We start from the raw sequence: 18,615 nt of genomic DNA, 5'->3' as shown, positions 1-18,615 counted from the left end.
GCCTAATACATCAAATCAAATCCGTGTTGTTTCCAGCCAAAAAGTCGTCAGCAGAGCCTCCCAAGAAGAAGTCCCCGTTTGAGAACGCCTTTCTCTCCTTCATCGACGAGAGAGGCAAGTCTCCGTCGAACGTAGTCTTCGGGGAACCGAACCGTCCACGGCGGGGACAGGGCGCGCCCTCGAAACCACAGACCAGCAAGGAAAACAGCCTCAAAGCCATCAGAATACAAGGTAGCGCTAGTGACCAGTTAGACTCTGAAACAACTGACCAATCGGGGGCTAGCACCAGTAAGGACCAATTGCGAGCTAGCACCAGTAAGGACCAATCGCGAGCCAGGAATGGTCGTGGTGGTGGTGGCCAATCAGGAAAGAGCACCAGAGGCAGCCAACCAGAAGGCAGCAGTGAGGATGAGTCCAGTGACATAGACGAGACAGCCAATGGCAAGTCGATCTTCGAGTCCGTAGATCTGGAGGAGGAGGAAGAGGAGAAGATAGATCTTCGTCCAAGGAGGATGTCTTCAAGACAGGTGAGTTTTTGGTAGCTGAACACAGTATTTTGCCTATGGGGATTTCTATAGTTAAGGCCCGCAAAGTGACCGACATGGACGCGGATAAAATCATTGTAAGGTGCTTTAGAGAAGCACAACAAACGAATATGGTGAGGGTACAATTCAGGGTACAATTTGGTGGAGGTCAAGGAACTGCAGTCAAACAAATCTATACGCTGACTGGGCAAACTTCACATTCTTATTCCTATGATTTAAAAAGACTAGTGAAAGCCAATTTATGATACTATCATACTATCATAAAGTAAAGCTCATTAACATATTTCTTCCATATGGCATAGTCCAGATGCAACTTCAATCTCATCGACAACTCGCAACTGCAGTTTCAAATGAATCTGCTAGGAGGCCCAACAATTTATCCCCTCTTTCCGAGCCCAAATGTCACTTAAGTTCCCAAAGCATGGCCATGCACATTACAATACATATGGTACAAAATACATTAGAGTGAGAGCTTGTATATGTTTCTTGTCTGTTTGTTTTGCGCTCGTTCTCATTTAAATCATTGTCCTTGTTTAAATGTACACATTTTGTGATCTCCGTTACCGATTGAAATAAGACGTTCCTGGCATTAGGATATGCCACATATAAGATGTCAAACTGTAGTTTTTATGACGACTTAAAACTTTTCTAGCTGTTAAAAACGGCAGTTGCGTAACGTAACTTATACGTGGCATATCTTAAAGTCAGGAACGTCTTACTTTTAATGGTAACGGAGATTACAAAATGTGTACATTTAAATGAGAACGAGCGTTTGGTCATTGACGTCACAACTGCTGCATTCCAGGCCGCTCAGAAAGCCCGCATGGTACTCCGGGACCACGACTCGGAAGACTCTGACTCCGACGGACTCGACCCCATCGAGAGACAGAAGGAGTCGTCCGTCCTGAAGGCTTCGGCAGACAGCACGGGTATGACTCTTTGATAATGGTACAGACCTGTTAAAGAATTCATGTTTAGACTTTAGATACACATGTTCTTGCTAGCCACACAGTCAGCAAGCGAAAAGCATTGACCCAGCGGTTACTACGTAGGATGGTACCCAGGGTAGTTTGGGAGCCCATGTTATTAAAGGCAACCTAAGCAATATTAGGGCGCTGAAAGTCATATATTCAAAATCAGGTTTTTTTTCTGATTTCTATCCATAGTAAGTTTAGATGACACTATACCATCACATATCGACCATCATGGAGCAAAAATGTGATGTCGTTGTGTGCTGGGAACTCATTAAAAATCTGAGCACTTGGAGGCCAGCCATCATTTCAAATCTTCCGAACATGCACGATTCTGACCGATAAGTCCCGAACGCTTCCGAAGAAATAATCACGTGGTCATGGCTCAATGTCCTTGGGCATTATGACGTCACGTGGCCGGAAGTTACCGAAAATTGTCGACAGAAAACGGTTACGGCTGGATTCTGGGCTGATTTTTGGGGGGACCCAATAAATGAAATACTCCGTTTGTGGCTTGTTTCTGTGCTATATTTAAACGCCCAAAGTCTGAAATAATGATGCAGATGTGCTGATATGGGGAAGCAAATGTCAATTTCTACCTCACAAAACAGAATTGTTTTCCCCAGAATATTTCATGTTTTACCCCCTGAAATTGCTTAGGGCACCTTTAATGTTTGTCGTTTTTTATGTCATGAAATTCAGGACTTTTGAACGGATGGGGTGGAATTTTTGTCCGTCCTAAAAAGCATATTTCCGTCCTGGGACGGATGGATGGGTCCTGGAAACAACCCTGGAACTTATTCATCACTATTGCCCGATTTATACCCAAGTTTTTGAAGTCGACTCGGGGCTGAGTGTGAGGAGCTTTCCGCTGCTCAAGTGGAGTTTTCCTACATTAAAATGCTACTTTAGTGGCCTAGGGTTCTCCTTCCACAGTTCTAACTCGACTCCAAGTTGACTCAAAAACATGTGTGTAAATCGGGCCTATGTTAAATGTTTGTGCTGGCTGGATGTCTAATGTTCTCTCGCCGATACTCCAGGTACTACAGAGACAAAAGCGGACGGTGCCGGGCTGCTGGGGAGAGGGAGGCAAGTCACCAGGAAGAGAAGAGGTATTGTTTTATTTATTTATTTATTTATTTATTGGTTCAGCATGTACATGCCAGGGTTGCCCAACTAGCTAGAGGCTATTAGTGTTACTAAGGGCGAACCCATGTGTGGCCATAGGACTGTAGGCCGTCTTCTGTATATACAGGAATTAGGAATTTTTGAACACATCAGTCCTTGGTTGATAACTTAAAGGCATCTTTCTCTGTCTGTCTGTCCCTGCCTAGCAAAGCGACGTCACTCGGATGTTGACGAAGACGATGACAACGACCCAGAGTGGAACCCGATACAGGAGAAGGCTCCGCCCAACCGCCTCATGGACATGGTGAGTTTTAGGAACAGGTCAACTGCTAGCCTGATTGACCTGCACTTAAAGCGGCCGCCCGTAACTAGGGGTGGATACCGGTTCGCTGGACCTGATTCGGACCTTTATAACATCCAAAAACTGAGTCCAAAAAACCTGAAAGCCAAAAACCTGAGTCAAAAAAAAACTGAACAAAATACAAATATATGTTTATATTTTGTTTGATAAAAAGTGTTTTGAGTCTCCCCTCTGACAAAAAAGGCATTTAAAATAAGTGTAACATTCAAATATCAAACACTGGTTCATCTTGAAAGTCTTCTCACCAAGAAACTTTTACAGTCGTGCGTGTCAGAATTAATTCTCTATGCTTAATATTGGTCTAATAAAACAAAACATCAACTAGACAGGATCAGGTCCAGGTTCAGATCCAGACCTGAACCTAAATCTCTGGACCTAAACTTGGACTTGGACCTTATCAAGCCAAACCGGTATCCACCCCTACCCATAACCGTTCCACAGTGGGAGTATGGATCATACAGGCTAGTCAACACACTCCTGCCCAACATTGTGGCATCTTTGAAGGTCCTGATGGAGAATTAGGAATGAAAGTTTTCGCACTTTCGTTGCTAGTTTGCATGTGATGACGCACAATGTGAGTTTCTTACAAGTTGACACCACTCCTGCCAAACATTGTGGCATGGTGAGTTCACTTGAAAGTTCATCTGTGTCCGTAGAAGTCATTCTGTATCAAAGTTGAACTGCAATTGCCAAGTACACAAAAAATTGGACTTACCCAAATTTTCGACTGATCAGCTACAGTCTTTGTCAAGAGTGAGCAATCCACTGCTTCATGACTCTGTGTGCAGTGGATCATAAGTTGCAGAAAGTCTATGGCGCCCCCCGTCTCTGTTGAGGGATGATTGTAAAGCCCGGATGTAGATGTTGAGTTTCTGACAAGTCAACAGTACAGCTCCTGCCAAACATTGTGGCATCTTTGAAGGTCCCTTTTTACCTTCACCAAGAAGGTTATGTTTTCAGCAGCATTTGTGTGTGTGTGAAGTGCTGCATACCTACTCTCATCTCCCAAATAAACGTACCGGTACGTTTATTTTTTTCAGCCTCAAAATCCACCCAGTACGTTCTTATTTTGGACAGTACGTTTATTAATTTTTTGCAAATCAGAGTTTTGCTAACCAGGGATCCCATCAAAATCGAAAGTTTGGGTATTCCTGCCCATATTTCCCCGACATTTTTGCTCATAATTTGCTATTTTTCGGCCTAGCGGCGTTGATTTCCCTGCTGCTATGACCCGGCATTTGTGAAATCCTGGCGGTACTAACATGTCAGTCGATCTCGATACAAAGTAAATGTTGTTATCTCAGACAAAATAAGACGCCACACTTAAGTTTTGAAATCTATTTTTCATATAAACAACATTGACAGTCTTTTCCCGTTCTAGACCATCTGGATTCTTACAGTGATCGCAAAATTTACGCTCGAAAAAGACAAAAACATTGCCAAAAGAACAACCTTGGAACAACGTAATCAACACCATGAATGCTCAAGTTACCATTGAGTCGCATGTAAATTCTACTCACCTGAAATACAGCCTTTCCTCAAAACTTTTAGAATATGAAAATAACACCACATTATGACAGTGTCTTAGCATTAAAAACTGAATTATACTTTTAAAATCTACAAAAACATTTAAATCCTACGGTTCCTACCACAAACATGAAAATTCAGCCCTTGGAGATCCTTGGAAAATCGCCACAGTACAGTAACGCACGCCACTAGAAGTTTCCCACGGACGGAAGAACTCACTTCTACCAAGGGGAAACAGCTCTTTTTGATCTTCCAATAAAACTCTTTTGTCTTTGTCAGAAATGTGTGGTATTTCAAGAAAGTGAATTCCCACTTAATAGTTGATAAACAACACTAAGTTGCAATCTATATTCAGTAATTATCACCTACGATGTTTTGACAAAAATCACTCCCCTACAAACAAATTGGCTGAGTATTCTCAGAACTTCATGTAGCTCTCTGTTAGCCCCGCCCCTTACTGTCTGTGTTCCTGTGTTCGGTGCCGCTCTGTCTGACTCGCGCTTTGATGTGTAACATGAGAACCCTGTGGTTTGTGGCAATGTTTTAGATGTAACCAAGGAACTTTTAATCAGAAAGAGAGAGCACAAAATAGAGCAAGCCTGAGATTTCTCACATCTAAACAATGAATTTGTTGACAACTAAGTTTCTCAAAATGAAAGATTTTTTCTGCATACATCAAGGGTAATTTTTGGATTTGAAATTATTTGGATTGCAACAACACAATAAAGGAGAATATATGATAATGTTCTTTATAATAAGGTGATTTTGTGGAAAGCATATACTTCTAGTAATGTTTACAAAATTAATCCATGTTTCTATATGCAATGCATACATGATAAATGGAAAGTTGAGCAAGAAAAAGTACTAGTAACAACTAACATCATATATATATACATGTCATAGTTCAACCTTTTTTACATGGCTTTTACAAATACGTAATACTTGTATTTTCATCGGATATTCAGGATATGGTAATTTTCTGTTCAAGTTCTAAATGTTGATACATTTGTACAAGGTTTTACCCATGCAAGTGAACTGAGAAGTTTGGCAACTACTTCTGTTTTATACAACAATTTTCCTTGATCACTTGGTTCAAGTTCAAAGTAGAAAATACATGTATCATGTACATTTTCACTTGTTGAATTTGAAGCACCGTTGGCCCCCGCGGGGAACCTATGCCCAATTTTTCCAAAAGTGGAGAAAATGATTATAATTTGAACAAGATATCTACAGTTATTCGGTTCATTATTTACATACTTATATAGAATATGTAAATAAAAAGAACCTACCTGCTTATCATCTTCTTTCCCTAAGACAGAAGTAGCATGGACACAGTTAACGTGTCAATTTGGCAATTTTCCGGGGGGTACGTTTATTCCAGGGGGTATGTTTATTAGATTTTAAAAATTTGTCCAGGGGGTATGTTTATTCCGGGGGGTATGTTTATTTGGGAGATGAGAGTAAGCTTTGGACCTAAACTGGACTGAAAATGTTTTAGTTTAAGTCCAAATAAACCTAAACGTCAGTAACCAAGTTTGGACTTGCAAAAAGAATCTCCTGCTTATATTCTCCATATGCAGCATTATGTGTGTGTGTGTGTCTTTCATGCTGTTCGTCTGTCAGCACGATAAAGCCTGAATAGGTTTTCTTGATATTTGGTATGTGGGTAGGTCTTCTTGAGGTAGCGAAATGATTAGATTTTGGGGCTGCTAGCGGCTTGCTATGATACTGCAGCAGAACGTCCAGTTTTGATATCTCTTGACATGCTATGGTCATGATTATTTAGTGGTAGATAGCTCTTGTTTGCTTTTACAGTGGATACCATTTAAGTGGCTCACCAGTTGGGACGTTTGGCCCAGAACCCAGAAGTCCAGGGTTTGAGTGCCAACTATGCTTGGGAAAGGCACTTTACACAACTTTCCTCACACCAGCCAGGTGTAAAAGCGGGAACCTTTCTTTGGTTGGGGAGGTAAAACGCCGTAAAAGGAGAGGGATGGGTTCCGCCCTCCAATACCGTGCCCTAGAATAGATACAGTGGATAACAACCCACTGCCTCTATCAGTCTAAGGCCTCCAAAAGGCTATAGGACTATCTTTACCTTTACCTTTTTTACTGTTCAAGATCTGACATATATTTGTCACGACGTCAACAGTGCCACTTCTGACAAACATGCCCATAAAATATACATGTGTATGATAAGGGAGGTACATGTATTTCTCAAAATGCAGGAAAAGGGTATTTTTGTGTGTTAGAAATTCCGAAATGTTCTGTAGTAGATGCCCGGGACCCCTTTAGTGTTCCTGTGACTTGTGATGATACCCTTTATAGTTCAATGTGGTAACTTATAGCCTGACGAATCGGGCTCCTAGTGGCCAGCCGGTCCTGTAACGCCATCCCCCTAGAACTTAGAACTCTTGGGCTGGGGGTCAGCAACCTCTGGCCGAGAGCTTGTGTAAATACAGGCTATGGTAACTTATAGCTGCGATATACAAACTGCACTCTATGCATGACACTCCTCACTTGATACATGCGTGGGAAAAACTAATGCTTCTGCTAATATAGCTTTTTTATTTTGAAAACATTATTTGATGTTGCATTGCTGACTGTATTCACAGTTTCCAGCTAATGTGGCCCCAGAGAATGACAATGACTTATGAATGACAAAGAATGAATGACTGAGGATGAGGGATGAGTAACAGTGAATGAATGGGTGAGTGAGTGAGTGAGAATGAATGCATGAGTAACTAGAGTTCCACGACCTCATACCTTCGCCAAATGATTTTAACCTTTATGACTGACGTATTAGGAGTGTTTCTCATCAATTATAAATCATACCAGTTGATTGTCTTAAAATATAACATGTCCAAAGTATGAGCTTATCAAATTATGAGCTTAACAAAGAAGGTTATGCTAATATTCATCATCAATTATGCAAATGAGGCCCTTATTAGCATAATTTGATCATAACTTCCCGATGCCACAACAAAAGTATTAAATGTATGAAATTACCATCATTTGCCAGTGTGGGATTAAAGAAGTTATGCATTAAGTATTAAAATTAGGCTCACATTTGCATATTTTCTATCTATCAACATTCCTCTCTTCCTCAGTTACAATTTGAAGTCATATCATGGAACAAAGCAGATTTTTAAAGTTGCCTCATTAATTATGCAAATTAGAAAATCTGATTTGCATAATTATCGTCAATTCATACTAAGCATCACACAAGCTATCAACAAACCAAAAATCATGACCATCCATCAAGGCTATCTTGTAATAGTATTTTCTCATTAATTATGCAAATGAGGTCTTCATTTGCATAGTTCATATCAATTAATATTTCTCTCTTCCTCAGTAACATATGGACACATGTTTCAGAGTCCTATCATGGAATTTGGCGGATGTACAAACTTTCCTCATTAATTATGCAAATTAGATAGTGATTTGCATGAGAAGTATCTAATCATGTACATCATCACTCAAGCTATCTACTTACCAAAAATCATTACTATCCATGAAGCCCTTCTTGAGTTATTCCCTTTCAAAGTCAGACACAAAACCTGCTACTGCAGTTCCAAAAAAGCCGCTAGGGTGCCCAAACCCATACCACTTACTCTCTGTCCAAAGATCTATCTACCACTCAAAAATCAGTTCCATAGCATGTCCAGAACACGAGATATCAAAACAGGAACTTCTGCTGCAGTACCGTAAGAAGCCGCTAGGGGGCCCAAAATCTAATCGTTTTAAGGTCTCATCAAAACCTACCAACATACCAAATACCAAGACAATCCATTAAGGCGTTCTCGAGTTATGCTGTGCCACTACAAACATACATACAAACGCTACCCTCTGCATAACCTTCTCGGCGAAGGTAACAATAAATGAGTAACCGAATGAATAAATGACAATTGATCTTTTATTTGCAAGGTCTTGCGGGAGGGCTAATTGCAACATGAAACAATGCTTAGAAAGGGTATACTGACAGGTACAAATAGTGTGAGTTAACATTATAATAACAATGTTGGAAAGTAGAACAAATGGCTATTCTATGAACTACTACGGAATACAATTATCTACGCTTTTTAGGTTTGCCTTCTTTTTTTGAAGCAGTGGAAGACGAAGTATCCCACTTTTTTTGTAATGAGTGGGTTTTGAGAGGTTAACAAGTCAGAATGAAAGAAGAAAGTAATAAAAGTGCGGCCTAATAACCCGTAAGCAGTACTTGTGCTAAGTTTGGTATCAGATGGCTCCCTTCAGAAGGTGGACGGTTAATAGAATAAAGAAAGTTACTTTCACAAATTGTGTTTTGATTTACTATAATTATACATCATTTTTGTTTTGACCTCTGACCTCTCCCTCTCTGAAGTTGTCACGGTTTCTGTTAATTTCAAATATACATTTTGTTGTATAGTATGTTGTACATTTGATTTATCTTATTTTACCTTGACTTGTTTGTTATTTTTCTGGATTTGAGCTCAACATATGTTTGTTTTCTGATTATTGAAACGCGTAATTTGTCGTATATTTCCGTTGCTGTAATTTGTATAATTTTGATATGGACTCCAGGAAGAATAGTGATGGAGATCGTAATAAAAGAACCAACCAACCAACCAACCAACAAAGAAACAAACATGTAAACATGTAAATTGTAGACTGTCAGGCCCAGACCCCCTCCCTGTGAATTAGGTCAGTCTGAGGTCACACAGCTAGAAGGAACCTGCTTGATAGGGATAGTCCATTATAGATTGTTCTGGGTATCGGAGACAGCCTTCAAGGCCAAAAATGGGCATACAACTAAAGTAAAGGAGTTTTTCGAACAGCAAGCAGTTGAGAGACCCAACTGTTCTTTAGCGCTGGCCAACAACTGAGAAACAAAGCTATGCGATTGCCTTTGCGCCAGAGCTGGTTCAAATACAGTACCAATACCTGTCCGAAGGCGGTTCACAGTGTAGACAAATCATAAGCCGCTGTCTTGGCTCTCTGACCAAATAGAAGATTATGTGGTGGCAGGTGAACACCACTTACAATGAACATTCAATCGCTGGCAAGCTTTTTTCATAGAAACCTGCAACTAGTGTTAGACAGGCAGCTAACATGTATACAGTGGACAGCCTCCATTCTCTTTTACTGTCATATCCAGTGGTCGTGTTTAGATCACGCCAACATTCCAGTTTTTTTTTAGTATTAAGCTACTAAACATACATTTTTCTATACAAGGATTTGTTTAATGTGTGAGTTTTTGCCAGTTGGAACCGGTTTGGCGTGATTTGCTGCAATGTTTTAGATCAGGCGCCTGTATAAATGCTATGGACTGCCCTAATTCTAAGCACACTATCCCATCTGGAAGTAACTCTCGTGGGAAGAACTTAATCTCCAAGCAGATCCACACCGGGCGCGAAAATCGTATATGCTAGCCAGAGAAGGTCCAGTCAGCCAGAGAGGGTTCATCAGCCCGGCAGGGATCTGCCCTATGTCGCAAAAGAACAAGGTTACTAACTGGCACGAGGAGGGGCAACCTTTTGAGAAAGGTGCCTCTACTCCTCCTCGTGCCTGCTTAACTCCAACATGAAAATTGGCAGGGATTATCGTTTAACAACCCCAAATCTGGGACGAACCCGGCCGGCCGCGCCATTTCACAGCGGGAGTTTCCCCTCAGATACAATAGTGCGGGAACACACCGCATCACAACGCATCAAAGCAAACGTATCGACATACAGACTTTTCCGTTAGACAAATTAGCACCATTAGTTTCTAGCTTAATGTTAAACCATAATTGATTAAAATGTTGTTTTATTTATGTGAATGCTTGGTGTGTCTTTTTCTTAACCACAACTTGGAATCTGTTTTTGGCCATTCTTTCACACTTGGATGCGGTGCAAAACCACGCCGAAACACCGCCATCTTTCAGTGTCTTTGTATCTTTTTGAGAGTCAGATTCTCGCGTCTATATTCAGTTTAGTAAAACCCGAGTCTTGTCGTTTGTCATGTCTTGAGTTATGGCAGAAGCCATGGCGTCGTCCGGTGGATCGAGAAGTCTCTACATAACGTCCTTACTTGGTCGCTGATTAGCGCTCGTAACGGTGAGACGATCGAAACAAGTTTTGTTTCACGGCAGACCATATAACCTCCTTGGGCAGACACAGCGGAATGCAATTTGGTAGCACAGGGATTTCCCCTTGCCCGTCGCAATCCCAACAAATACATCTTTACTCTCCAGACATGCTAGAATGGCATCAAGTTGAGTCTCCCTAATTTCAAACTCCCAGATAGCACGAAAATTACGGCGGACTCTTTCCGTCCACCAGCGCCTGCTTGCTTCCATTGTTATCTGGAATTCAAACCTGCCGGGTAACTGTGAGACAGCGCGCAGCTGACCCATGACGGGCGCCGGGCTTCGAACGCCGGCACAATTCGCACCTTCTTTCTAAGCGCAGTTTGACTGCGGGGAGATTAGGTAACAATTGCGTGTTAATATTAATAACCTTGTTCTTTTGCGACATAGGGCAGATCCCTGCCGGGCTGATGAACCCTCTCTGGCTGACTGGACCTTCTCTGGCTAGCATATACGATTTTCGCGCCCGGTGTGGATCTGCTGGCACAATTTGGCGGTTAATTTGTTCTGAACCTAAAGTAACAATCATACAATGTGAGACGTAACCTGATTGGTTGAAAGCTTCCCAGCGTCCTTGGTGCTTTTGCTCTAGATGAGGTTTAGCAAACCCTCTGATTGGCTGAAGCTGTTTTGGTGATGATGGCGCCAGATCCGTGTCTATCGGGGCAGGGCCCCTACGCGAGCGAGCCAAGAATCGAGCGATAGGGGTCCTGCTTTTACTTTTAGGAGGGTGGCTGTCAGGGGGTTCCTGAGTCAAGTAGGTCAGTCTGAGGTCACACAGCTAGAATGAATCTGCTTGATAGGGATAGTCCATTATAGATTGTTCTGGGTATCGGAGACAGCCATCAAGGCCAAAATTGGGCATAAAACCAAAGTAAAGGAGTTTCTTGAATAGCAAGCAGCTGAAAGACCCAACCATTGAGCGCTGGTCAACAACTGAGAAAAAACAGCTATGCGATAGATTCATACTCATAGACTGATAGAGTTCAGATACATCTACATCTATACATTACTCAACAAAACCCCGCGAGGTAATAGTACCTATTATACAGAAGGTGGTTCACAGTGCAGATAGATCATAAGCCCCTGTCTTGGCTCTCTGACCAAATAGAAGATTATGTGGTGGCAGGTGAACACCACTTACAATTAACATTCAATCGCTGCCAAGCTTTTTTCATAGAAACCTGCAACTAGTGTTAGACAGGCAGCTAACATGTGTACAGTAGACAGCCTCCATTCTCTTTCACTGTCATATCCAGTGCTCGTGTTTAGATCACGCCAACATTCCAGTTTTTTTAGTATTAAGCTTCTAAACATACATTTTTCTCTACGAGGATTTGTTTGATGTGTGAGTTTTTGCCAGTTTGAACCGGTTTGGCGTGATTTGCTGCAATGTTTTAGATCAGGCACCTGTATAAATACTATGGACTGCCCTAGTTCTAAGCACACTATCCCATCTGTAGTAACTCTCGTGGGAAGAAATTGTCCTCGCTGGAATCTCAAATTTCCTTTTTGGCGCGACTTCTAAGTGCGTATAGCGTGACTTGGGACTTGTGGGAACACGATTGTGTTATGTAGAAGAGAGTTTGGTTGCAGAAAACGGCCTACAAGCGTGGATATTGGAGTTCTACTACGTGTCAACAAGTGTCAACAAAGTGACGAAACTTGTTGGGTGAGTTGGACGTCGTTTAGCAAGGACATTATCTAAGTTGACAAAAGAGGCAGCAAAATACGGCTGTCAAGGCTGTACAAGTGATCGCCTCTTCATAGAAATAACCTGTTCAGTGTGACCAGTTTTGGTGGTCCTTTAGATAATTTTCACGGACATATGATTGTGACCATCTGTGCACGTAGACCAGATTTTATCGGCCCCTTGAGTTGTGTTCTTTTGGCAGTTTCGACTGGATATATTTTTACTAAACTACGCAACCGCGTTCAAACGTGTTTTGAAAAGAACGGAAGCGCTGATATTATGTAATAGTCACGCCCTGGTTGCAGATAATTATAATTCTGGTGCAATTTTTTTTTCGTTTACAAACCTGAATAAACAAACAAAACAAACAATAGAGTTGAGAAGGTTGTAAACCAGCATGATATCCGGATGCCATGCCTACTGTTGTTTTGGTTGTGGTGTTCTGCCTTCACAATTTCAGCCTGGCTATGCCAGACTTCTCGGGGTCTAACTTTAGGGGGTCTGTTGTAGAGTTTCCTTGGGGCATGTTGGCTCTGGAGCCGAGGAGTTGGCATGTGCAGGCCCTAGAAACAGTCTGGCATCCAGGCTATCATAATTTAACAGAAGATGATTTGTTGTTTGTTGAATTCAAGTTGCCACAGAACCATGTTTGTGTGCGTGTATGAGTGTGTGTGTGTGTGTGTGTGTGTGTGTGTGTGTGTGTGTGTGTGTGTGTGTATGTTTGTATGCAACGTTGTGTGTGTGTGTTGGATGATTAATGGACTTTTTTATTTGATTTTGTAGTATTTTAATCATTGATCTGTTTATTATGAAAATATCATATTTATGGTTTCTCAGTAAAGGACACACAGGAGAGTTTAGCCTGGTCCCAGTCTCTAGGGTCGGCTTAGTGGTGGTTTACCGGGCCAGTCAGTTTCTGATGGCCTTTCTACCTCTGGCTGCCATCCTACTTCCGCTACACCCTACTCCGCTGCCTTCCTACTTTTCCGCCGCCCCTAGAACTAATTAATCCAAGGCCGTAAACAACACCCCGAGCGGGCTAAGCTGTCTGGGCGGGTGAGGGTCACTCACAGTGCCGTAGAGATATCGGGGAGGCACCGAGGGTATGGATTCCAGGCTAAGGAGAGTTATATTGCAGAGTAGAGCAGAGATTACGTTCCTCCAGTTTAATATGCCAATTGTTGAAGGAATTTATGGGTCCAAGAAAATCATATACTGCCATTGTGCCAACCATTTAAATACAAATATAATTTGTTGCTTACTTGATGACTACAGTTGATTGATGTTAAAGGGAGGCTAAACTCAAAATTGAATAAAAGTCTGCTATACTTTGCTAAATATACCCCAAAGTTAAGTCCTCTCTTGTTTTACATAAGTCCGCCATAGTTCAGGGTTCTCCCGTCATTTGTAACTTGGGCCGCTCTGACGGCTACTCGCCTGATGATTGAATTAATCAATTGTAAGGTCGCAAATGTGATGTCAGGTCTCGGCATTTCCCATTCAGTATCAACAAGGATTTTGGATCTAGCTTTCATGAGAACAGATTTCAGGGAATTTTCGAATTCAAAGCTCATTATCTCCTTGATTCCCTCGAATTCGTCGGAAAATTCCTTTAAATCCAACCTCAGGAAAACCAGATTGAAAATGATAAGCTCAATGCCGAGACCTGACGTCACACATTGTGACAATACAATTGATTAATTCAATCACCAGGCGAGTAGCCGTTATAACGACCCAAGTTACAAATGACGGGAGAACCCTGAACTATGGTGGGCTTATGTAAGATAAGTGAGGAGTTGACTTTGGCCTTTTTTGGGGTATATTTAGCAAAGTATAGTTGTAGACTTTTCAATTTTAAGTTTAGCTTCCCTTAAAAGATGTAGTCAACATTGTCTACAGCTACTCTCCAAGTCCAAGCAGAGGTTGTTGGGGAAAATTGTGTACTTCTTATTCTGTGCCACGTTTTTGTAAGCTCTACAACAACAAAAACGGGGCATATGATTATGATAAGAAGGTCACGATTTTCCCCAACAAGTTCAACCTCTGCTTGGAGAGTACTGTTAACAGTAGAAGATCAACTATGACGAGTCTGATGACTGATTCGGGATGATTTGCTGTCTTTTCCTATTTTAAGCCGTGCATGTTTGGATTATGCAAAGGGCGTGGGATATTGATACTATTGCTATTCTATTTTTATTTTCATGGCGGTTTTCCCACGGAATTCATCACATTATACGTTTTCATTATAAAACTCATCACTGCACTGAAGTATTGCTTCAACCGGGAACCGGGAATACAGCGAAAACTTCTTTCCCCCCCCCCCCTCTGCAAAATTAGTTTCCCCCGAAAATAAACTTTTTTACAGTGCATGTCTTGTCACTGGATGTTTTTTTACCCATATTAGCTACTAGTACCATGCAATCATTAATTATTCATGTCAAGGCTCTAGACTACACCTGCATGTGCATGTTATTGTTGTAGTGCATGTAGTGCAAGTGAAATTGGAGTTGCACAGGCATCTCTGTTGTCTATTTGCACCTAACCTGCACTGGTCCATGTACTGGGTATGCTATTAATATTATGCAGGTTAGTGCAGGTATTTCTGATGTCTACCTGCACCTAACCTGTACGTGTGCTGGTCCATGTACTGGGTATAATATTATGCAGGTTAGTGCAGGTAAAATTGAAAGTTGTGCAGGTATTTGACAGTCAAATACCTGCACAACTTCCAATTTTACCTGTACTAACCTGCATAATATTATACCCAGTACATGGACCAGTGCAGGTTAGGTGCAGGTAGACATCAAAATAGTCAAATTTTGACTATTTTTGCAGGTAGACATCAAAATAGTCAAATTTTGACTATTTTGATGTCTACCTGCACCTAACCTGCACTGGTCCATGTACCGGGTATAATATTATGCAGGTTAGTGCAGGTAAAATTGGAGCTGTGCAGGTATTTCTGATGTCTACCTACACCTAACCTGCACTGGTCCATGTACCGGGTATATACAGGTTAGTGCAGGTGAAATTGGAGCTGTGCAGGTATTTCTGATGTCTGCCTGCACCTAACTTGTACTGGTCCATGTACTGGGTATATACAGGTTAGTGTAGGTAAAATTGGAGCTGTGCAGGTATTTCTGATGTCTACCTGGTACCTAACTTGCACTGGTCCATGTACTGGGTATATACAGGTTAGTGCAGGTAAAATTGGAGCTGTGCAGGTATTTCTGTCTACCTGCGCCTAACCTGCACTGGTCCATGTACCGGGTATATACAGGTTCAGTGTTCTCACCAGAATTTTTTCACAGCATAGGGGTCAGGTACAGAAGGCCAACTTTAGCGGTGTAAGTCACGCGTGGAGTGCTGAAGACATGACCAGAGTAGGGAGTCCGGCATGTTTCCCCGGAAAATTTGTAAATTCATAACCCAATGAGACATTATTTCATGCATTTTGAGGGATAGATTTTGTGAAGTAGAGTTTTTCCTCTGTCACAGCCTCATTCTAAAGCCAAATATGAACTTTTTATAAGATTTATGAAGGGTCACAAGGTTTGTCCCAGAAAGAAACACCCCAATGCTGGTTGAAACACAGCATAGGGGTCCAGATCACAGCATAGGGGGTCCAAATCACAGCATAGGGGGCCCCTATGCTGAAAAGGCCTGGCGAGAACACTGCAGGTTAGTACAGGTAAAATTGGAGCTGTACAGGTATTTCTGTAGTGATACCTGCATCTAACCTGCACTGGTCCATGTACTGGGTATAATATTATGCAGGTTAGTACAGGTAAAATTGGAGCTGTACAGGTATCTCATGTCTACCTGCACCTAACCTGCACTGGTCCATGTACGGGTATAATATTATGCAGGTTAGTGCAGGTAAAATTGGAGCTGTGCAGGTATTTCTGATGTCTACCTACACCTAACCTGCACTGGTCCATGTACCGGGTATATACAGGTTAGTGCAGGTAAAATTGGAGCTGTGCAGGTATCTCATGTCTACCTGCACCTAACCTGCACTGGTCCATGTACTGGGTATGATATCATGCAGGTCAGTGCAGGTAAAATTGGAGCTGTGCAGGTATTTCTGATGTCTACCTGCACCTAACTTGCACTGGTCCATGTACCGGGTATATACAGGTTAGTGCAGGTAAAATTGGAGCTGTGCAGGTATCTCATGTCTATCTGCATCTAACTTGTACTGGTTACAAGTTAACCAAGAATTGGGTACATGCTAATTAGTATTTTTGAAACACTGAATGTTTGTTTTTGATGGATTCAAAGGAAAAAGATGTATGGCCTCAAAAAGGCTATAGCTATATGACCAGCTGTACTTTTTATTACCTAATTCTAGGTGTTTTCCTAACATTCACATGTACAGTCAGCAGGACACAGCAATGGGACCTTAGCAGTCATCATCGCAGTTGAACATAAAAATTAACATGACAGCATATGTCTAACATATTTTCCTACTGTTCACACGTACAGTCTGCCAAAGACAGCAGCTGGACCTTAGCATGACTGCATGGTCTCCCTATTCTTTGATGGCCATGGTACATATAGAAGAACACCGCAGTCGAACATAGAAATTAACATGACAGCATATCTCTAACATATTTTCCTACTGTTCACACGTACAGTCTGCCAAAGAAAGCAGCTGGACCTGAGCATGAGTGCATGGTCTCCCTATTCTTTGATGGCCATAGAAGAACACTGCAGTCGAACATAGAAATTAACATGACAGCATATCTCTAACCTATTTTCCTACTGTTCACAGGTACAGTCTGCCAAAGACAGCAGCTGGACCTTAGCATGAGTGCATGGTCTCCCTATTCTTTGATGGCCATGGTACATATAGAAGAACACCGCAGTCGAACATAGAAATTAACATGACAGCATATCTCTAACCTATTTTCCTACTGTTCACATGTACAGTCTGCCAAAGACAGCAGCTGGACCTTAGCATGAGTGCATGGTCTCCATTTTCTTTGATGGCCATGGTACATATAGAAGAACACCGCAGTCGAACATAGAAATTAACATGACAGCATATCTCTAACCTATTTTCCTACTGTTCACAGGTACAGTCTGCCAAAGACAGCAGCTGGACCTAAAGCATGAGTGCATGGTCTCCCTATTCTTTGATGGCCATGGTACATATAGAAGAACACCGCAGTCGAACATAGAAATTAACATGACAGCATATCTCTAACCTATTTTCCTACTGTTCACATGTACAGTCTGCCAAAGACAGCAGCTGGACCTTAGCATGAGTGCATGGTCTCCATTTTCTTTGATGGCCATGGTACATATAGAAGAACACCGCAGTCAAACATAGAAATTAACATGACAGCATATCTCTAACCTATTTTCCTACTGTTCACACGTACAGTCTGCCAAAAACAACAGCTGGACCTTAGCATGAGTGCATGGTCTCCATTTTCTTTGATGGCCATGGTACATATAGAAGAACACCGCAGTCGAACATAGAAATTAACATGACAGCATATCTCTAACCTATTTTCCTACTGTTCACACGTACAGTCGACCAAAAACAGCGGCGGGAACTCACTAACCCTATCGTCGAGCGACGACGAAATTTCGGACGACGCAGACATGCGGCGTGGCGCCGGACGCCCCCCGGCCATAGCCCCCCGGCCGGCCAACACCACCACCAGCAGTAACAACGACAAGAAACGCCCCATGCAGCCCCCCAAGGTGGTCATCTACCCCAACAAAGTGGTGAAGACTGCGGCGTCGTCCTCGGCTTCGGGGCAGAGATACACCACAACAACACACAAGTCCGGGTAGGTCATTGCTGTGTTTGTTTGTTTGTTTATTTGTTTGTTTATTTGTTGGTGTGGCGTAATGACAGTCAAGAAAAATCATGTCCACTTACTGTAATTCACTTTATCCTCAGGGTAGCAAAATTTCACGGTGTAAGGAAAAAATACATTTTCACTGAACTTTAATTGCAAGTGGTTTACAGAGCTGCTGTGTGAAGGAATCATAAATAGTAACAACAGGTTTTTTCACTGTGATGATAAGTTCACGGTACAGAGGTGACCGCGAACGTAAAGTTACTTACAGTGAAATTCAAAAAAAGGATTTTTTTCTTCTCCCGCCCAGCAGAGGCCAGGTGCCCACGAGCAGTAACGTTGTGAGCAGTTCTGTCGGCTCCTCCAATGACATGTTTTTCTTTTCTCCCCAGCAGAGGTCAGGCCCCTACGAGCAGTAACGTTGTGAGCAGCTCTGTCGGCTCCTCCAATGACATGTTT

General features: G+C 42.0%; 1 protein-coding gene and 1 long non-coding RNA gene across 7 annotated transcripts in view; both read left to right on the top strand.

Moving 5' to 3' along the window:
• The window catches only part of LOC136429714 (glutamine and serine-rich protein 1-like), a 46,171-nt gene that overhangs the window by 9,640 nt on the left and 17,916 nt on the right, over window positions 1-18,615 (top strand). For 3 of the 6 annotated variants that reach the window (XM_066419657.1, XM_066419653.1, XM_066419654.1), the window contains exons 4-8: window positions 37-527; window positions 1,351-1,474; window positions 2,557-2,628; window positions 2,851-2,948; window positions 17,882-18,144. In XM_066419657.1, coding sequence (XP_066275754.1) covers window positions 37-527; window positions 1,351-1,474; window positions 2,557-2,628; window positions 2,851-2,948; window positions 17,882-18,144 — 1,048 coding nt within the window. Of the gene's footprint in view, window positions 1-36; window positions 528-1,350; window positions 1,475-2,556; window positions 2,629-2,850; window positions 2,949-17,881; window positions 18,145-18,548; window positions 18,605-18,615 lie in introns of all 6 variants that reach the window. The other 3 variants (XM_066419655.1, XM_066419652.1, XM_066419656.1) reach the window with 2 other exon arrangements.
• Window positions 6,053-10,261, top strand: LOC136429713 (uncharacterized). Its single transcript, XR_010754797.1, has 2 exons — window positions 6,053-7,272; window positions 8,404-10,261. It is a non-coding gene; the product is annotated as an uncharacterized lncRNA (long non-coding RNA).

Source organism: Branchiostoma lanceolatum, chromosome 3 (genome assembly GCF_035083965.1).
Source record: "Branchiostoma lanceolatum isolate klBraLanc5 chromosome 3, klBraLanc5.hap2, whole genome shotgun sequence".
NCBI lineage: Eukaryota > Metazoa > Chordata > Leptocardii > Amphioxiformes > Branchiostomatidae > Branchiostoma > Branchiostoma lanceolatum.
Note: the sequence above shows the minus strand (reverse complement) of the source record. Positions and strands in the feature narration are given on the sequence as shown.